Raw genomic sequence first — 21792 nt, 5'->3', positions numbered from 1 at the left:
GATATATAGGCCAAAGTAATGTAACTTATTGAATGACAAGTTTATACAAATCAAAAGGCTTCAAAATATTTATTTATTTGAAATTTTAGGTCTGCTTCTATATTCTACACAAAATCTCGCAGATTCGTTTTAATGAATTATCTAAAATGTATCACCAATTTATCTATAGCTTTAATAGCTTTAGATTTAATCTTCATAATGTGATTTTTATATTTTTGATTTACATAGGTATGCTCAATTCGATTATTAACCTTAGATATGCTTTGAGTTTATCTATGGTTCTATCAATATAATAGGTGAATGGGTGTATGTGAAATTGGAGCACGTAAGAATATTTGACAGTGACACACTTATATTACTCCAGTTGTCAGTTGCGTTTGACGGATATTTATCGTGCTGCCGTATTAACACAGATACTGAAGTTATTAAAAACCTATTGACTATTGCCGAAGATTTTTCTAAAGAATGCAGTAAATATTGATTGTTTTAAAAGTTAGTTTTTACAGTACTTATCAAGGATTCAGAATTCCCAGGATGTCAAAATATTTTTCTGTTAATGAAGAAATAAAATGCAAGCAAATCTCATGAGTAATCTTTAAATTTTGTTGATAATTTCAGTAATCATGCCAGTGGTTCCGCTAGAAAGACTGCCTAATCCTAATTTAAGAATATATTCATTTGTAAGTGTTGTGGCTTTGTCTGCCTGCGTCTACTATGCGGCCCAGATCATTAAACAACCGAATTGGAATTACTCGGATGAAATGGTTAAAAAGGAATCCTCAAAACATCCCGATGTACAAAATAATACAGATGATAATTTAAAGAGCAGGGGACAGTTTATTTCTGATGTTTTTACCGTTATGATCCGAGAGCCTTTCTGTGTTTGGGTATGTATTTGAATATTTTTTTTATCTTATTAATATAGTTTGTTTCATATATTTTCAAAATATGTTACTGTTTAACTAAAAAGCTCAGTTAATAAAAACTTTAAAAACAAATTCATTAACTTTGATGCTTTTAATATGCAAATCTTGCATACTTTAATTATCTACATAAGTAGGTAAGAGGTAATGGCTTTCTGATTGCCTCTCTCAGACAGAAGTTTTTAGAAAGTGTTGCATCTCAATTCAACATTTCAATTTTTACTCTCAAACAGGTATCATTTAAATTAGGTTAAGTTACACTCCGTACTATTGGCATTTAAAATATATATACACATTTAAATATTTGTGTTGAATTTATACATACTTGTAGAATTTAATCTTCTGTTTATATCTTGGTAAGTAGATAATATTAATAAAATTTGATAAACATAAGGTAAGAACTTTTTGTTGTTATTTATTGATGGAAATATGACTTGTCAGTTACTGTTTGTTTTTCTGAGAGCATTCTTGGATTTATTGTGGTTGCATATAAATTATATCATAAGTGTATGAAAATGTAGGTGCTTGTTAAGGTAAATGCATATAATGAAAAAAAATATAACCCAAATTGTTTTCCCAAATTTGAATTTACATGAATGGATTTTTCACCAATTCTAAAAATGTGTTCTTTATTTTATAATTTCTATTCTTTGTATATAGTGTACAAAAAAATATATTTTTTAAAAATTAAAAATATTGGAATCAATCTCTTGGAATATTATAATGAATTTAGAATATAAAATCAAAAAGTAGCATAATATGGATAAATAAAAAAAAGGATATCAGTATATATCAGAGGTTTCCAAACTTTTTTAACTCTCCGCTCCCTTTCAGTATAAACATGGCTTGACGACGCACCTAGAACAATTTACCTATTTTGCATTGCATTACACACTTTGTGGGTAATTTGAGTGGCTGCGGGTAAAACGGTGGGTAATCAATAAGGGTGGGTAAAAGTGGGTAATATTTAGTTTTGAGAAAAACCAATCTCTTTGTAAATCTATATTTACAATATAAATATAAATTTTAATCATAATTGTAATAAAATCGTAAATATAAATATAAATTAGAAAACATAGTGTAAGTATAAATTTGGATTTGATTGCTGTAGACGCATTTCTCCACTTGAAATTTTCAATACTAACCTCCAATGGCGGAGTATCGGAAATGAAGTAATAAGTTTGCCATGGTGGGTAATTTTTTTTGATAAATGGCTAAAATTGCCAAACTACATTGGCAAAACTGATTAGTACTTTCCACGCTGTGCCAGCACCGAGTGAAGGACGCGAGCACATCGATGCCCCGCGACGCACTTTCCACAAATGCAAATTATTACAACGATAAAAATACAGTTGCAAAATTTTTAGTAGGCCTTTTTGGTAGGCAATGGCTGCGCCCTGGCACTAGATCGCAGGCGCACAGTTTGGGAACCACTGGTGGATATTATTGTAATTGGTGGAAATTCCAAGACAAATGATATAAAAAACTGAAAGTGATAGTAATGATGATAGTAAAAACTATATATATATATATATATATATATATATATATATATATATATATATATATATATATATATATATATATACAGGGTAGAATGCAAAGATTTTTTAGTATACAAGATGGAGTCTACTTCGTTATAACAGGAAGTTCTCCATTAATAAAAATATAAACGCCCGGACCAGAATCTACAACTCAATAATGTAAAATTTTTTACATAACTCTATCTGCCATCACTACAACAAAATGTAAATAAAATTTTGGCACTAAAACAGTTTTTTTGAGATTTGGCATTAAAAATGTTAAAATATGAGATTGATTATTGTTTTAATGCCAAAATAGAATATAACTACCAACCTGTATGAAATTATTCTGGTAAAATATTCAAAAATGTAATGTACTTTGAAACTAAATTTTTCAATTGCAATTCACTAATCATGCTTAGTTCGCAGAATGAATGATTTTTTCTAATACAAATATTTAAATTGACTGATTTAAGTTTTACTTTAATATAGTGTTTCAAATTGAAAATATATTGAAATATATGATTTTAAAACCAGTGAAATAATATACAGTAAAATTTTCACTTTCATGAATATTAGAAGATAAGATAAGATATATTCCTCATAATGAATAACAAATACCACAAGCCGTACAGATTTAATAGAATTAATGTTGAGTATTTAGAAAAATGACTGAAAATAATGGAGGTATCAAAGGAGGAGCCTTATAAAAAATGAAATATTTTTTGGCTTAAAAAATCCTGGCGTTCAAATTGCAGTTTAATAAGGTGAAATAACAGTCAGTAAATGTTGACTAAAATCATAGAGAAGTCTCATACTTTATCCAAATAGTACCTGGTATATCTCTGGCATAAATGCCATTACATATTCTGTAGCTTCTTCAATTTCTGGCAATTGCAATTCACTGTATAGGATTTCAAAAAGCGAAAGTTTGTACGTCAAATTAACTATGTTGTACATATATGATTACATAAATCGCCTGTTGACAGTTTTTAAACTGATATTTCAAAGCACAATCTTATAAGATTAATACAAAGCTTATTCATATTTTTTTTAGCAAATGCCATTATTTATAAGTGAAACCAAAAGTTTATGCTGATGCTTAAACTAATACTTCATGTAAAAACTAATTTTTTATTCACACTGTCTGTCAAACAACCGAATATTTTTTTAATGGCCCTATTAGGACCCCCTATTGACCAAGGTCTGCTCCATATTGAAATAAATTTTACGAACAATATTTCATCAATAAATCACAGTATATTTGAAAAACGAAATTATATGTGTATAAATAATGGAAAAATTGGGTTGTTATAATAATAATGATAAATAAACTCGCAAGAATATAAACCTTGATTACAATCAATTTAAATTTAAAATATTGTGCCAATTTTTTCTCTTGTAATCCTTCTGTCTTATTTGAAACATGTTTATATTGTTAGTACCAAGGCTTTTCTATAAAATATAGAGGTTATCAGTAATCAAGCAGAGGGCGACCTATCATCAGATAAATATTTTTTGCAGTTAAAACATTGGATTACCTTGTTTTCTGCAACTCTTGTAACCTTCAAGATCCATTTCTAACTACATATACATATGTATGGCAAGGCCATCAGTTGATGTTTTTTAAATAAATTAAAGGAGATATTATTAAGAATTGAGGTATAGTAGGATTCAAGGTAATTTGTCATTTTCCTAAAATATTTAATCAACATTTTTGCATGAATAAATATTAATTAACAACTTTCAGTTTATTAGAAAAAACATGTAATGTTATTGTTGATGCAGGCGCTAAAAGATATTGAACAAGATAGGTCATCGAACACTGCATCTGTCAGTATCTTACTAATGATGCTAATGTTGCTGATTACCTTTCATTTAAATATGCGTAAAAATAATTATGCCAGATCATTTTTGGTGATTAAAAACAAACATCATTTAAATACGAAATTTATTTCCTCAATAACAACTAAAAACAATATAAAATATAGTTTCTATTTAAAATGGTTTAACGGTTCCTTATCCTGATTATTTGACCATTTCCCTTTATAGAAAAAAAGTGACGTTATTAGTTCCTGTAAGCTTATCTTTACGATCTAACAAAATAAGAATATATGATTACCAAAATTAAATTAGAAATTACCGATAGCTTTCATATTTATAAATGAAGTGGTTAAACTGTACCAGTATGAAAATTAAAAAACGAAAATCCCTCTAATATGTGCAATGAAAAAATCAAAATGATATTAAAGATCTTACTAAAAGTAAGTTTGTTATCTTATAATTTGAATGGTATATTAGTTCCCCGTTATATAAATATTAGTGTAAATGACAATCGACGTGTTTTCATTAATTATACATAACTGTAATTTATTTATCCCGTTTAGAAACAACTGCCGATATATGAAAATGAAAGTATTTGAAAATAATTATTTGAGTTTCTTGAGCTTCATGATTATTTATTTCTGAAAGCAATTCACTTGAATCATATGTGTTTAGTTAACAATTTGTAGCTTACATGTATCTGTTGAGATTTCTCTATTAGCCACACATTAATTTTTATTTTGAAGGTAAAAGATTATCTGTACTATTTCTAAGTTTATTGTTTGATTGTTATTTTTAACATCCTGTTTTATCTTTTTATTTTCAGACTATGATAAACATGGCATTTTGTTTGTTCATTTTGCTTGGAAGAGCAGTCCAAAAATTGGTTTTTGGTGAATTAAGAGTTTCTGAACAACAACAACTGAGAGACAAGTTTTGGAATTTCGTTTTTTACAAATTTATCTTCATTTTTGGAATAATCAACGTCCAGTACATAGATGAAGTATTATTATGGTGTTCGTGGTTTTCCTTGTTGGGATTTTTACATCTCTTATCACAGTTGAGCAAAGACAGATTCGAATACGTAAGTTTTTTGTTTTAAATACAATTTATTTCAGCTTTAAAATTTTTCAACCTTGATGGATCCAAACTATTATTTTTCAACGGGTGTTAATTTTTATAGCCCAACAGTTGCACAGAAATCAATATTCTTCATGGATAAATTAATATATTTTTGCTTCCTATTTGCAATATTATAATGTTTGGTATCATTAACCTTGAAATCTCCGATTTTAATAAGCTATAGCACACTCATGGTTTATTACGAATGATTCAAGGTGAAATTTGAAAATAGTAAGATCAGTGCCATTCAATAGTAATTTTCTTTGAATAATTGCATATAATCATTAATCTTACATATTCATTTTTTAAAGTAATCAAAACAATTCTGATTTTCTGTATTTCAAAATGTAGAATGTATTCTTATCTTTTTACTTTTCCCATTATGTTGAGAGTCATAACATTAACATTTTTGTTTGCAAAATTGTAAGATTGAAAAATGACTGAATACTGTCTGAATATAATATCAGATTTATAAATATTCCAAGAATACCTTATATATATTCCACTTTATAAATACTATCATTAGAATTTAATCCACAAAAAAATTTCTACATTTTATGGTTATATATTATACCTATTTAGAAGGATATGAAAATTTACTTTAAATATAAACAATCTCTTATGAAGTTCTAATACTCCTTGCTTTAATAATTATGTACCTCATTACACCACTAACTTCTTACTCGTGTTATCTTTCTTAATCAAATTGTGTTTCTCAACTTCCTTTTTATTCTCTTTGATGATATGTATCTTAATCTTGATAGAGTTTCGTGTAACGTCTCCTCTTCCACCATCTATCATAATCGATATACTAATTTTTTTTGCTCCAGATATTTATACTGGGGTGCTGTCTTATTTTTAATTTCCTCAAACATCTGGATCCATCAGCTCCTCTTGTTTATTAATAGTTTTTTTGCTTGTACTTATTTCTTCTTGTATAGTTTGCAGTCTTCTGCTTTTCTGGTTCTAATCAAGTTGGCTGTAACTACCTTCTCATTTTGTATCTTTTTCTTTGCATTATTTTTTTAACCACTGTGATTTTCTTTGATTACTTTTAAAGTCTATTTTGTTTTCTTCCTCTGTTATAATAAATACTCTGTTGTACTAGTTTCTATTCATTATCTTAATTTCTTTTACACAATGTTTTATTTTTTTCTCCTTTTTATGCTTAACTATTGTATGCACTCAAAAAACCATTGCCACTTCCGAAGAACCATCTGTTATTGCGTTTTTCATCTATTAATATAATATCAATCGTTTTTTTATTTAAAGTTATATGAATACTTCGTTTTATTGAATAAATTTGTTACAGTTGTCATTTTCACCTAGAACGCCTTTTTGGAGTCATGTCAAACTAATGGCTCTGCTAGCTGCCATTTTTGCAGCTTCAGGATTTATGTTTGTAGTTTCTATTTTCGTCGGGTTTTTTGGTGGACTCAATACATTTTTCTTCATGTTCTACGAGGTACAGTAGATATTTTCCATTTCTTTTTAAATTAAGATAACTCTGAATATTATTAATTACATTTTCAGGTTTTCTTATTGGCCATTCGTACCCTCCATGTAATTATTCGATATGCTTTTCACTTGTACGACACTCGAAACGAAAATAACACTCCTACAACATCTGAAGATAACAAAACATCAGATAAACGAGGTCCAGTTTCCTATTATTTCGAACTATGTTTTGATCTCGCTGCCCTCATCATAGACTTAATCCACCATCTACACATGCTTTTGTGGAGTAATATTTTTTTGTCCATGGCTAGTCTCGTCATTTGTATGCAACTCAGGTGAGTCATTTATTTATTAATATTGTTTCATTTACACCTTCTATTGAATCCTAATTTATATTGAATTATTGTACTAAACTCTATAATACAAGTTGTAAACTAATTGACTCTTCAATATCCTTATCTAAGAAAACCAAAAATTCAACTCTCAATGCAACTATAATTATCATGTTTAAGGTGTACATCTAATTTATTTTTTAAAGGATCTACTAAAAACTTTTGATTCATATTTTTTGATTTGAGTCTATTGAAATGTATTTTATATTTCAATTTATCATAAATCATCATCATAAATAATAGTATAATAGTAACCATAACCGAATTTAATTTTCAGACATCTTTTCCATGAAATACAGAGGAAATACAAAAAGCATCGAAACTATTTGTGGGTACGAAACCATTTGGAACAGAATTACCCAATGGCTACTGAGAAAGAATTAAGTGATAATTCAGACAATTGTGCAATCTGTTGGGAAAAAATGGAAGCAGCAAGAAAATTGCCTTGTAGTCACCTCTTTCACAAGTAAGTGTTAATTGTAACTATTTCTAAAAAGTAGTTAATCTCACTCACCATATGACAAAATGTTATGTATTCACTTTTGTGAATCAATTTAAAGGTTTATATAAAGATCATTTTCCAAGATTGCAGAGGATAAGCCAGTTGATATGATAACTACTTCCACTACCATTTACTGAATATTGCATATTTCTTCCATTACTCCCTGTACCTATTTGAAATATTTTTGTTGGAAACAAAAACCCATTAAAACACTATTTATTTGATGACATCATGATATGGTTGTGAAGTTTTTTTTTGAAATAACTATGCTTGTTTACTATAATCTATTTTTATCATATATATCTGTGGTGTTTTGGATATTGTAGTAACATCATCTTAGCAAATTTTTTTTTAAAATTTCAGTACTTGCTTATTATCATGGCTGGAACAAGATACGTCATGTCCCACATGTAGAATGACTTTGAACATACAGAGCCCATCCACAAACAGTTTGCAACCGCCTGAAATACAAGCAGATCCTCAAGAGAATACTAGAAGGCCGTTCAATCACTTTTTTCACTTCGATGGTAAGCATAATTAAATAATGTTACATAAAATTATTTTGATTGATGTTTACATGAGGATGGTATTTGCTATTATCTCCAATGCCAATTTTTTATTATTAAGAACAATGCTAGAAATATTTTTTTGGTAGGGTTTTTCAGAACATATAATAAAAGATCCAAATATTGTTTTCTTTCGTTTTAATGCGGGTTTCTTAGAGAAAAGTCTAGCAAAAAATATTTTATTTAATAGACACACATTATGCAACTAGAATGTAATTTTTTTTATTATAATTTATTTTTTAATAGGTTCAAGATATGTATCATGGTTGCCCAGCTTCTCTGTTGAAGTAAGTCATGTACAAGGCATCCGTCAAAACCACATAGCGGCTTCTAATTCACAATTAGATGCAATGGCCAGACAAGTTCAAACACTATTTCCCCACATTCCTATTCCAACTATAATCGAAGATCTACGAGTAACTCGATCTGTGGAACTAACAATTGAAAATGTACTTGATGGCAGATTAGTTGCGCCGCCTATGTTCAGAGATTTGGATATTGATCAACCTGTGAACAGGAATCCATTATCAGTATTACAATTTGACAATCCAGAACCAAGTAACAGAAATTGGGACGATTTTAATACTGATACTGTTGAACCGTAAGTATTCAGACATTTATACTAATTCCTTTTAATCATCACTGTTCTGAAACTTTTCTGAAGTTTTTTCAGTTGTACCATAGTTTACTGATTGGTTGAATAAATAAAAATTGAGTCTGGATGCATTTTTGAAATTCATACTCGGTACACTATTCACTACTATTGCTATAGTCTGGGCTTTCAATATATATAGTTATATATATATATAGTCTTCAATAGATTTATATCCAACTCTAATACCAAACAGTGTAATTGTGGCTGTTAGTGTAGTAGTAGTAAACTTTATAGAAAGAAAGCATAGACTGACACTTAAAAACTTGTTAAGTATATATAGTATATATATGTCAACTAACTAAAATAGTTCAGTTATTATTTAGTTCTAGACTAGCTGAAAAAATATTATGTTGCTGATTTATTTATCTTTAATTTATATTACATAACAATAACACTGAAATTTAGTACGAAATACAGCTGTACTTATTTTTTTCAGGGAAGATTCCATTCCATTAGGCAGCCGTTTTTCTAAATCTTCGAGAGAACGCGAGAAGATCCTCCATAAAAGAAAGGAGCACATGATTCAGCAAGCCAGAAAGAAATATATTGAAAAACAGAAGGCAGCGGCGGCCGTAAAGTCACAACTTCAAAGTTGAAGAGAATTTTTTTATATTTTGAAGGAAACTAATGAAATATTCAGTTTAAAATGTGTTTGATAATCATTCGTCATTGGAATTATCTTAGAAAATCGCAACAAAAATGAATTTTTGCATCAACATTGAAAAGGTCTAACTCGTTTGATATTCGGATTTGTATAATTCAGAATTCTATTGTTTTCCTATTATGTGTCTAAAATTGTGCCTAAATTAATAAAAGTCAGTTATTCACATTTAAAAACTATGTTATGCAAAGAAAATAATAGTTACAAAAATAAAACAAATTGATTATCTTGTAATTTGTTAGTCAGGTCTGAATTTTTTGGTACAACAGCCATATTGGAACATTTTTTAATATAATAACTCCTCTAAACTGTAGTTTTAGTTGGCATTACATCTTGTGTCTGTCGTTTTGAGGTCCAGCAGTAATTTTTCTTGATCTTCATGATGAAAATATCTTGGTAACTGCACCCTACAAGCTCATTACTAGAGCGGAAACAATAACTAAGGATCGATTTCACACTTTCTAGACATTTTAACCAGCAATACACTATTAAATTTAAAATGAAACTTAATAAAATATCAAAAATAAGTATTAATAAAATAGAAACAATCGACACTGTAACCTATTGTGAACTCTCTTCGATAGTGTTCGGTTTATGTATGTTAAAGCTCTTAAAATAGTATTTGAAGCAGCTTTAGAGAGGTTAATTATATAATTAATTGATAAATAATCATATATTCCAGTGTTCCACCCTCTTCCACTGAATCTAGAGTCGCATGCAATTTTTTATTTTCATATTTGTTTATTTCAAGTGAAAGTGTCCTGTCAGGAACCTTGTGAGAATTGTAGGTTATTCTAACTTAGATAGTGGATAAGGTTCTAATTAAAAAAGCTTATTTGAGTAAAATATTTCAGTACAGAAATGTTGGGTGATGGAAACGAACTAAAGTCAGTTCTGGATTTGAGGTACCAAAAACTATCTATGCGTGGTAGTACATTTTTCATGGTTGATGTGGATTAAGAATTTACAAATTATAAAACACACTAAAAAAGTATGTGAGCTCAATTAATGGGAAAACGAGATAGAAATATATGACATACTAAACATCACCATCCTTAGGAAAATATTTATTTTTCCGATGAGTTTTGCTTTTTTTATATCTTTTATTTTCACTAAGTGTGTATCTTTTTTATATAAATGTGCTCCTGGTTTGCCATTGTGGATTTTCACATTTTTTATCTTTTGTTTATGAATAAAAAAACTGAAACATATGAAGTTTTATATATTGAACTACATCTTATTCATTCAATTTCATTATGTCAACAGATCCACCAATGTCTATGAACTTATTCGAAATAAGCCTTTACTCACCATAACTAGGGGAATATATAATAACACTTCTTACTAAAGATGTCTCAGAATATGTTCATGTTTAAACATCCACGCCAAAAGTGTAGTTTCAAGTATAAAATTATTCAGATTTAGGATTTATTTATATTCATAATTAAGTAAAAAATTTATTCAATGTGTTTCTTATATTTTTTTAATATCAAATATATATTTATTTTGGTGTTACTGGCGCATTTGCTATATTCGACAGACAGAACACATACTAACATTGAAAATGGCACTGTTACATTAATATATTTGTTTAAATAATTTTTGTATGTACCACGGACAATTCATTGAAAATATTTATAATGCCCTTTTAATTAGCATTCGCATTTAATTTTTGCTTTATGCTACTTAATTATATAATAGAGCACAATTTATAAAAATGGGCATATTATATTTAGATGTAAAAATTTTCAATAAATTTTGTTTACGTTACACTATTTTCATTCTATTAGATAATGGAAATCTTAATTTATTTCAGCATTTAAAAATGATATATTAACCATTGTTACTTAATTTTACAGTTTCTATACGAGGCGTACAAAAGTAGGTCAAAAAGTAAACCACATATTCTGGTATATTAGCATTCTAATGTATGTTATCACAAGAAAAAATACTGCCCATTGAAATAACAAAATGGAATATCATGAGATGTGATGATTTTAATGTGCAAAATGATCGCCTCACAACTAGTAATAAAGAACCTAAATCGGTGAATGTAAATTATAATGGCTATATTTTGATTCCACACTCAGAAAAAAGATATCCCTCAAACAAAATTTTGAAATTGAACTGTAAGGGTGAAATGAGACAAATCACAAGAAAAAAGTTTATCAATGTAATAATATTGAAAGTGTATAATAGACTTAGAGAATGAGAGATGGAGCAATCAAAACCAAACTTCAGTTTAACGTGCCTCGGCAGTGCTAGTAATTAGCACACGAAAACAATCATATGTTACATAAAGTACTGTTACAAAATCTATTACAATACATAAATTAATTAATTTTCTCATACAGCTTGATGACTTGAGAAACTCTAGGTTTTTTTTCATTTCTCTCAGGCAGTTAAGTGTCACCTTGAGGTTGGTTTTCATATCAAACTGCTGGTATGCGCTAGGATATTCTCTGCAATCAGTGAGGATTTGCTTAACAGACACAGGAACTTGACAACTTTGGCAGATAGGAAGGACATCAAATAACCGCGAGTAAGTTTTGTATGGTTGATGCGGACTCTTATTATCACAGCTTTTCTCCTACCTAAAAAGTTTAGGGGCAGGATTTCGCTATTAATATAATCCTCATACAAATATTGGGTATACAATTGTGGAGCTGCACATTCATTATTGCCAAAATTTTTCAGAGACAACAAGGAAACTTCCGCTCCATTGAAATATTACAAGCAAGTTGATTTACCATATATGTCTTTAACCTTAAGATAAAAGACGACACCTCGCACTGAAGAAATTTAATTGTGCCATATTTGGAAGCCAACTAGTCCACAGGAAGCAAACTATTTTATGGAATTAGATATATTTTTTAAAAATATTTCTACATTCTAGTACCAATTTAAGAAGGCGGATTACATGTTCACTTTTGCTATCTGAAAACTGTAAAAAACATACTATTTTTGATTAAGCATAAAAAAGAGCAAAAAGTCTTTCAAAATTTGGTATTTCCTCTTTGAAACCAGTGTAATGCGAAGTTTGTTTGGGGTAATGGGTTCATAATGTACAGCTTGGTGTATCCCAGAATACATGGTTCATTTTGTAACCTACTTGTTTGTTACGCTATGATTACATGACATAATTTACTTTAAAAGTAACCCAATAATGACTTTTAACTAAATACACAAAAGAGTTTGCAATACGAATAACTATTTTATTTGTTTTATTGTCCTAATAATTTAACAATTTGTTTACTTATTTGATTTACACCCTACTCTTACTCAAATAATGACACATAATCATCTCCCATTAGCTAATTTATTACTCATTATTCAAGAACTTCAAAACATTGCTTCTAGAATACAAATAAACCTTGAAACTAAACTACAAGAGAAGTATTTACGGATTCTTATAAGAATACCTTGTTTTTAAATCCATTTTTCAATGATTTTTTCCTTTCTTGTCAAAAATTTCAGGCTCAAAATATTTTTGACCAGTTGGCCTAAATAGAATAGATTTTTTTTGTTTTTTGTTACTATGGATTTAAATGTTATTATGATTTTATGTTTGTATTATCTCAAAAAACAGTGTAAGAGGCTAAGCATAGTTGAAAGGTAGACTTATGGTTAAGTGTAAATCTGGTAATTGGAGTAGAGAACAGAGTAGTCTCTATCTCATGTATACATCATGCTCAAAACATATCAAAAATTAGGACAAAGTGATTTTTATTAATATGACATGATTATTTCGCGCATTTCAGATTTAATTGTATGTTACCTCTAAAAGACAAACTAATTGAAAACATTTTAAAGCAGGTTTTATTTTTGGCGATTGTTAAGAATATGACAGCAGTAACATTTTTTGAAGGTTTATTTGAAACACATATATCAACTATTATGAAATAATGTAACAAAATAGATTTTTAAAGCTTATAAAAATGAAATCAATCCAAATAATTTTGTTAATTTTGAAAATAATTTAGTTAATGCAAAATGAATAATTTATAACTACACAGTCGAGTCAGTCCTTTTGTATTAGAATTTTTAGAGTAACTAGATACATTTTTCTATATAGGAAAATTGTAATTGCAATGCAAAACTATGTGTGCCAGATATTGACGGCCAAATTTATGTATCTTGTATATTATTCCTAGCTTTAAATATTTTACCAAAACATTCTATTGATGTACTGCGTATTGTAGATATGACAATATATATATATAATAAATAAGTTTGACATTTTTTCTACACAAATCCTAATCAAAGCTCAACCAAAATCAGTAAGTATGATGCAACAAGTAAATTATTGGCAATAATAATCTTTAAATATATATGGTCAAAGAGGGGAAGTTCGGTATTCCAAATGAACAGCTGACTAAATCCTTCATTCAACAAAGATGTTCAACTAAAACTTCTATCTAAACAGGTTGTGCAGGTATGAGAGGTTGATTTTCTGTCTATTAATATTAACAAACCCAATGGTTAATGTGATATTTCTTTTTACCAATCTGTTTCCTCTAGAATTTTCCTTAAAATGCAAACTATTCTGTATGACTTCATTTCTAAATCATAACAAATTTTTTCTCTTCACCTATTATTTTGTAAATTACTCAAGTTTCAGATCATCATGTTTTTTTTTGTTTATTATGCTAAATCTTGGTATATTCCAGTTTCTCTACTGTAAATTAAGTAAAATAAAATTGTTTATCTCTGAAAGTTGCACAATTGTAAAATAAATCAGCATAATACCATGTACAATGACCAAAGCAGTTTTGTGTAAATATGTATTAAATAATGTATATATTACTTTTACTTTAAAAATTAAATAGAAAACTACAAAATCATATTTTGTTTATATCAAAACATAATATCTCACACATAATATGTAATAATTTTGTTAAGAAACAACTAATTCTTTACAGATGGGTTTAGGTCAATGAAATATTGATGAGCCATTGCATCATCTGCAGACATCCTACCCATTGGATTGCATACTAGCAGCTTTTGAAGAAGATCTCTACCCCTATTTCCTAATTTAGGTACTACCTGAAAAATGAATATAATTTTGACATAATTTTTTTTTCAAATAGTAATTTTATTTACCTGAGATATACTCATATTAGGCTGATAAATTGGAAATGGCTTGTAATCAGGTAACTGAGACATTCCATTCCACGTGTCTTCTGTTGGAGTACCTAATAATTTGAATATTCTTCTTAGTTGATCATCCACATCTGATCCAGGAAATAGTGGTCTCCCTATAATAAAATCATGATTTCTGGTATACAACAAATCATACAGAACACACCTGCATTGGCCAATTCAGCAAATATACATCCAGCAGACCACATATCAATAGATGTGGTATAAAGTTTAGCCCCATAAAGTACATCTGGGGGACGATACCACAAAGTGACAACTTCTGCCGAATAACATTTTACTGGAATACCAAATGCTCTTGCTAGACCAAAATCAGCAAGCTTAAGCTCACCGTTTTTATTGATTAGTAAATTTTGGGGCTTCAAATCTCTATGAAGTACATTATGGCTATGACAAAAAGCTAAGCCTCGTAATAATTGGTACATGAAAGATTTCACTACATCTAGATCAATATCACCATTTAAACTATCAAAGTACTTTTTTAAATCTTGGTCACAATGTTCAAAAACTAGGGTGAGTTTTTTATCACTGTGTAACACATCGTAAAGTCTTACAATGTTTTTGTGCTTAAGTTCTTTCAACAAACAAATTTCACGAAGGGCGGAGGATGGGACTCCCTCATCATCGTCATCAAGTCGAACCCTTTTCAAAGCGACTATTTCAAGAGTTTCTCTATTTTTGGCTTTGAATACAGTTCCATATGTGCCTTCGCCTATTTTCTCGAGCTTCTCGTATTTTTGCATAACTTAAGACATAAGCAAAAAATATTTATAAACGACTTAATTCTTCTACTTTTTCTCAATTCTTCTATTTTTATCGCAGCGAAGCTCGGCAGATTTGTCGTTTAGTTTAACGTAATTATAGTTATATGAAACATAGATAACATTGGATTTACAGTGAGCGCGAAATAATTTTCTGTACCTCAAAATTTTCTTAGTCAAGAGAACAATTAATTATCATTATAATGTTTAAAAAATATACTACATCATTCAGTAGATGTCAAGAAAATATTTAAAAGGTTCCTAACTTATCGGTAAAATTTAACAATTGCTTCGTGCCAACTGTCTAATATATCATCTAAATGCTACGCCATTGTGTGTCAGATTAACGATCGTCTTCGTTGCGCTACCAGTGAAAAAGTAAACTAATCATCGAAGAATATAATTTCCGAAGTTACTCGAATTCTACTACAGTTTTTATATTAATTACATTTTCATTTAATAAGATGGCTGATACTAAAAAGTAAGTATACAATTTTCATATACTTCACTGTGATTTTGAACAGAAATGTACATTGTCATCATGGTGGAAGTGGAAGTTTTTATTTTATTTTTAACATATTTTTTATAGAATCTAATTCTCATATATAAATCCAATTAATAATTAAGAAAAATGTTATTTTTAATTTTTCAAATGATGAATCACTAGATATTTTCAGTGTTCTAGAATGTTTTAAAAAATTTTGCAATTAATTTATAGCCCAGAAGATTTAGCTACTGCGATTCTTCGCAAAAAGGATCGTCCAAACAGACTTCTTGTAGAGGAAGCAGTAAATGATGACAATTCTGTTGTGGCTTTATCTCAAGTAAAAATGGATGAACTACAACTTTTTAGAGGAGACACAGTTCTACTTAAAGGCAAACGAAGAAAAGAAACGGTCTGCATAGTTCTTTCTGATGATTCGTGTAGTGATGAAAAGATTCGCATGAATAGAAATGTTAGAAATAATTTAAGAGTTAGGCTTTCTGATGTTGTTTCCATACAGCCTTGCCCAGATGTCAAGTATGGGAGAAGAATACATGTGCTTCCTATAGATGATACTGTTGAAGGACTTACAGGGTAAGTTATAATCTATATACACTTGATATTGTTCCTTCTGTACTAACTCTTGAAATTACAACACTTTATAGCATGGATGTCATAAATGATAAGCTAACATAGAAATCATATTTTTCATTTCACTTCCTATAACACATAAATTACTGTTAGATTTTTATATATTTATTTTTGTATTGTATGCAATAGATTAAAAGGTTGTATTCATTGTAGAAACAGGCAAAGTAAAAATATTGAAACAGTTATTTTCATAGATGTTTCCTCTATTTAGGTCATTGTTTTTCTTACCTCTTTCAGAAATTTGTTTGAGGTATATCTTAAACCATACTTTCTTGAAGCATATAGACCGATCCACAAAGATGATGTTTTTGTTGTACGGGGTGGCATGAGAGCTGTTGAATTTAAAGTAGTAGAAACTGATCCCGCACCTTATTGCATAGTTGCACCTGATACTGTGATTCATTGTGATGGTGATCCTATTAAACGTGAAGAGGAAGAAGAAGCCCTTAATGCTGTTGGTTATGATGATATTGGGGGCTGCAGAAAACAATTGGCACAGATTAAAGAAATGGTTGAATTGCCTCTGAGACATCCCAGCCTTTTTAAGGTATAAGTTGTTAATGATAGTTTCGTCTTAAAAACTGATCTTTCAACAAAAAATTTTATTTTTTCAAGGCAATTGGTGTTAAGCCACCACGTGGTATTCTGTTGTATGGTCCCCCAGGTACTGGCAAAACTCTTATAGCTCGTGCAGTAGCTAATGAAACTGGCGCATTTTTCTTCTTAATTAATGGCCCTGAAATTATGAGCAAACTTGCAGGAGAATCTGAAAGTAATCTTCGTAAGGCTTTTGAGGAAGCAGATAAAAATTCTCCTGCTATTATATTTATTGATGAATTGGATGCTATTGCACCCAAAAGAGAGAAGACACATGGAGAAGTAATTTTCTTTTTTATTTCTGAACTGTGATTCAAATTTATGTGTAATTTTACTTTCATAGGTGGAACGTAGGATAGTATCTCAACTTTTAACACTAATGGATGGAATGAAAAAAAGTTCTCATGTAATAGTAATGGCAGCTACAAATAGGCCAAATTCCATCGATCCGGCCTTGCGTAGGTTTGGCAGATTTGACAGAGAAATTGATATTGGAATTCCTGATGCCACTGGTAGATTGGAAGTTTTACGTATTCATACAAAAAATATGAAATTAGCTGATGATGTAGATTTGGAACAAATAGCAGCAGAAACTCATGGTCATGTAGGTAAGTACTAATGTTAGCTTCTCTTTTTCATTAAGCATAATTCTTACTTCCATTTGTGTTTAGGAGCGGATTTAGCTTCTTTATGTTCCGAAGCAGCTCTACAACAAATAAGAGAAAAAATGGATTTAATAGATCTGGAAGATGACCAAATTGATGCAGAAGTTCTAAACTCTTTAGCTGTTACAATGGAAAACTTCCGCTATGCCATGACCAAGAGCAGTCCTAGTGCATTACGTGAAACTGTTGTTGAAGTACCTAATGTTACATGGGACGATATTGGTGGATTGGCAAATGTTAAAAAAGAATTGCAAGAACTAGTACAGTATCCAGTAGAGCATCCAGATAAATTTCTTAAATTTGGTATGCAACCATCTAGAGGAGTGTTGTTCTATGGACCACCAGGTTGTGGTAAAACCTTGTTGGCAAAAGCAATTGCAAATGAATGTCAGGCTAATTTTATTTCCATCAAAGGTCCAGAGTTATTAACTATGTGGTTTGGCGAGTCTGAGGCAAATGTTAGAGATATATTTGATAAGGTATGTAGTTAATTATATAGATTTACCATTTCTATTCATTAACTTTTCAATTACTTCAGGCTAGATCAGCAGCTCCTTGTGTATTATTCTTTGATGAGTTAGATTCCATTGCCAAATCGAGAGGAGGAAATGTCGGTGATGCGGGTGGTGCAGCAGATAGGGTGATCAATCAAATTTTAACAGAAATGGATGGTATGGGAGCTAAGAAAAATGTATTTATTATTGGTGCTACAAATCGACCAGGTAAAAATAAAATAATAAACATTCTATATTGGTACAAACAAATGACCATTGGCCAAGGTCCTTCAGTGTGTGATACTTGAATCATGCAATATAATAGTCTCAATATTGATAAAAATAACATTAGTGTATATCTACATACAATTGGTCAAAGTTATTAACCTATCTTTGAGTGGGTGTACTTTTGTGAATTACGCTTGGGCTTATTGATATCTCACTTTTGTTGTGTGTCCTATGGTTTTTATCTCTGCTGTCTAGAGATTTCCAAACAGGGTTTTATTGCTGATTGGTATATTATAATGCATTACTAAAGTATTAGTCTACAGATCCTTTTGTATATGTGAAGTTCAGTCAGCTCACATAAGATTTCGTCTACTACTTAGCTCCACATACTGGGGATGCGACTCCCTCTTGTGGACATCCCCTATTAGCAGTAATTGAAATGGTGTCTTGCCCTACTTTTATTTCTGCTGTACTAGTAGATTGTAGCTGTGCCATCCATCTGGAGGTTGTCCTAACTACTCCTCTCGAGTACATTTCCTTTGTCAATTGTACCAGTGCAGTATCCATAGATTTGCCCGTTTGGTATGTGAATTGATCTTGATGGAGAGGTTTTCACATCAGAATCTCTGATCTAATGTAGTTATCGACAGCTTTGCATAATTTTAAGTAGAAACGAGGTGAGGCTGATTGGTTTGAAGGTGTCCTTTTTCTCCTGCTTCTTTTTCTGGCAGTACTCCACTAGTCTTTGCAGTTCTGGTGGAGGTGTAGGTCCGTTCTTATTGAAATAGCAGGGGACTATGACTATTTCTTGAAGTTTTTTTTCTCGTACTCAAGGTATGCTCAAAATTGGTATGAGGTCTCTGTTCAAAAATTCTGAAAGACAAAGGTGATTGATGTAGTTTCTTACCATGATACATCATCTCGTTATACTACCGATGTTTCATATATTACCTTGGTGTTTTTACAGGTCCTTAGACATGTTCCCTGTAGACCCAGAATTCCTGGATTAGAACTACGCTAAGGTTTTCTTTAGTGAACGATCGGGCAATGACTGCTTATGCCCCTTTTGTGTGGTGAGCATTCACTTGAGCTATTTTGATGCCCTCCATTCAACCTTAAATTCATTCGTTCGATTCACTAAGGGTGTGTTCTCCTACGGCAGTATCTTTTGCTTGTGCATTCTATTTCCATTGGGGCCCCGAGATTAATTCTCTTTAGCCCAGACTTTCGATGTGAAGGTGAGCTGTGCTCACCACATCTTATCGTCTTCAATGCCTTCACTAGTAGTGCTGAGAGTGGTTTTGTTTTCATCCTTCTTCTTTAGGCCGTGAATTGGTATTTCCCCAAACCTATAATAGATGGTGTAACCATTGTCCTTGATGGTCAGGTAAGATTGTTCGTCTATACCGACTCCTAAGAGCTGACCAAAGTAATACAACTGCTCAGAATATTTTGAAACTAACCAGCATTATTTTAAAGTACAAACAGCTAAGGGAATAATTCCCAAGGGCAATATCAAATGAAATTTTGTGAAATAATAATGTAAATACAAAACGGAAATAAATATTTTTGAAAAACATGTGTTACAATTAAATTTTAGACATATTGTAAATATAACCTGTCCACCATCAAAAATTGATCATGTGGAAAATGAAAATCTGAGCAATCTGGTATGGAATCAGTCTTCCAAAAATGAACCCCTTCTGGATTAATGAAAAATTATTAAAAAAATAATTATTTGGAAATCACATGATTGAATTATTCCTACAATTCTTTCACTTTTGTCAAGTTTGAGGAAATTTTGATATATAAAGATTGATATTGTTCATTTAATAGAGGTGCATTATTTTATTTGAGTCTTTACTAAGATATTGTTCGTAATTTTATATTTTGTTAATTATCTTGGCAAGTTTATTTTGGAATTTATTTTTTAGAATGTGTAGATTATTTACCAGACATTCTAAAATGGCAACAATTTTTTATTGTCTATTTAATTCAACATTCTATCTTTTAATAATTCTCATTCATATACTTAACATACATCTTTATTATTTTTTTATACTGATCAGTTCCATATTAATAAGTAAGAATGAAAGAAATACAGTGAACCAGTCAGTATGTTCTGCAAAATATTGTCCGATACCATTTTTCTAAAATTGAAGCTACATCTGCAATCAATCTTAGGGTATTTGTTGACATAAATATTTTCAACCCATTGTGAACTTATCAAATCCAATATCAGGGTTTTTAAAATTAGACTTGTCATATGTCTTATGCATTAAGTTTTTTCTATTGTCATATATTTTTTTACAGATATCATTGATCCAGCTATATTACGTCCAGGTCGTTTGGATCAGTTGATTTATATTCCTCTCCCCGATGAAAAGTCTCGAGAGGCAATTTTCAAAGCGAATTTAAGGAAATCACCAGTAGCCAAAGATGTTGATCTCACTTATATCGCCAAAGTTACTCATGGTTTTTCTGGTGCTGATTTAACAGAAATCTGCCAGAGAGCTTGCAAACTTGCAATTCGGCAAAGTATTGAAACAGAAATTAAGCGAGAAAGGGAAAGAGCTTCAAATCCCAACGTTGCAATGGACGTAAGTATAATCGGTAATTGTATAAGCATCTGAACATTCATGAGCTCGTATATTTACTGTTTGTTATAGCTGGATGATGACGATCCAGTTCCAGAAATCACACGGGCCCATTTTGAAGAAGCAATGCGTTTTGCTAGACGTTCGGTCTCTGACAACGACATAAGAAAATATGAAATGTTCGCGCAGACCTTGCAACAATCTCGAGGATTCGGTACGAATTTCCGTTTTCCATCGGCGGCAAGCGGTGGACCCGCCGCTCCTGGAGCTACGGGAGGTGATCAGGCTAATTTCCAAGATGATCCTGAAGATGACCTTTATAGTTAGATATTTGGAATGGGGTCAATAAGCACCAATTTTCAAGTGTTTTTTGTATTTATTTACAGTAATTCCTCAGTTTGGTAACAATACTTCATTGTTATATCATGTTGTTTAATACAATAGTTTTGAAATATAACTAAAAGTTTGTCTAATTATTTATTTTTTTCCACCTTTGGTATACTAAAATTTCATCCAATATTTTCAGTAA

At 30.3% G+C, this 21792-nt stretch overlaps 3 protein-coding genes across 4 annotated transcripts; 2 read left to right on the top strand and 1 right to left on the bottom strand.

The window, feature by feature from the left end:
- Window positions 1–294: 294 nt before the first annotated feature.
- On the top strand, window positions 295–9802 carry LOC130904136 (E3 ubiquitin-protein ligase AMFR-like). Of its 2 annotated transcripts, XM_057816726.1 has the most exons (9): window positions 295–492; window positions 619–887; window positions 5097–5354; window positions 6705–6857; window positions 6926–7185; window positions 7520–7708; window positions 8108–8271; window positions 8557–8911; window positions 9402–9802. In XM_057816726.1, exons 2-9 carry the CDS (start codon window positions 624–626, stop codon window positions 9559–9561), a joined length of 1803 nt encoding a protein of 600 aa, XP_057672709.1. In that variant the 5' UTR covers window positions 295–492; window positions 619–623; the 3' UTR covers window positions 9562–9802. The 2 variants fall into 2 exon arrangements, with proteins under 2 accessions (XP_057672709.1, XP_057672717.1); XM_057816734.1 differs by having other exon boundaries at window positions 341–887.
- Window positions 9803–13425: 3623 nt separating this feature from the next.
- Window positions 13426–15683, bottom strand: LOC130904153 (cyclin-dependent-like kinase 5). The gene is made up of 3 exons (XM_057816746.1): window positions 14935–15683; window positions 14730–14884; window positions 13426–14672 (listed from the first exon to the last, which is right to left on the bottom strand). The coding sequence occupies exons 1-3, from the start codon at window positions 15527–15529 to the stop codon at window positions 14535–14537; spliced, it is 888 nt and encodes a 295-aa protein (XP_057672729.1). The 5' UTR covers window positions 15530–15683; the 3' UTR covers window positions 13426–14534.
- LOC130904130 (transitional endoplasmic reticulum ATPase TER94) lies at window positions 15680–21736 on the top strand. The gene is made up of 9 exons (XM_057816718.1): window positions 15680–16028; window positions 16266–16625; window positions 16920–17229; window positions 17298–17561; window positions 17623–17887; window positions 17951–18423; window positions 18483–18666; window positions 20980–21266; window positions 21336–21736. The coding sequence occupies exons 1-9, from the start codon at window positions 16012–16014 to the stop codon at window positions 21588–21590; spliced, it is 2415 nt and encodes an 804-aa protein (XP_057672701.1). The 5' UTR covers window positions 15680–16011; the 3' UTR covers window positions 21591–21736.
- Window positions 21737–21792: the final 56 nt, after the last annotated feature.

The sequence above is a fragment of the Diorhabda carinulata genome, chromosome 1 (genome assembly GCF_026250575.1).
Source record: "Diorhabda carinulata isolate Delta chromosome 1, icDioCari1.1, whole genome shotgun sequence".
Taxonomy (NCBI): domain Eukaryota; kingdom Metazoa; phylum Arthropoda; class Insecta; order Coleoptera; family Chrysomelidae; genus Diorhabda; species Diorhabda carinulata.
The sequence above is the reverse complement of the archived record's forward strand: the minus strand, read 5'-3'. Positions and strand labels throughout refer to the sequence as shown.

What these genes read in the sequence shown, in the direction of transcription:
- LOC130904136 (XM_057816726.1), top strand. Translation starts at nt 624, where the DNA reads ATGCCAGTGGTTCCGCTAGAAAGACTGCCTAATCCTAATTTAAGAATA. An exon ending in TTTTCTTCATGTTCTACGAG is followed by an intron (nt 6,858 to 6,925) that starts GTACAGTAGATA and finishes TTACATTTTCAG; the next exon opens with GTTTTCTTATTGGCCATTCG. An exon ending in GTCATTTGTATGCAACTCAG is followed by an intron (nt 7,186 to 7,519) that starts GTGAGTCATTTA and finishes TTTAATTTTCAG; the next exon opens with ACATCTTTTCCATGAAATAC.
- LOC130904153 (XM_057816746.1), bottom strand. Translation starts at nt 15,529, where the DNA reads ATGCAAAAATACGAGAAGCTCGAGAAAATAGGCGAAGGCACATATGGA. An exon ending in TGCTGAATTGGCCAATGCAG is followed by an intron (nt 14,885 to 14,934) that starts GTGTGTTCTGTA and finishes ATTTTATTATAG; the next exon opens with GGAGACCACTATTTCCTGGA. An exon ending in CTAATATGAGTATATCTCAG is followed by an intron (nt 14,673 to 14,729) that starts GTAAATAAAATT and finishes TTCATTTTTCAG; the next exon opens with GTAGTACCTAAATTAGGAAA.
- LOC130904130 (XM_057816718.1), top strand. An exon ending in AGAAACTCATGGTCATGTAG is followed by an intron (nt 17,888 to 17,950) that starts GTAAGTACTAAT and finishes ATTTGTGTTTAG; the next exon opens with GAGCGGATTTAGCTTCTTTA. An exon ending in ATCCCAACGTTGCAATGGAC is followed by an intron (nt 21,267 to 21,335) that starts GTAAGTATAATC and finishes TGTTTGTTATAG; the next exon opens with CTGGATGATGACGATCCAGT.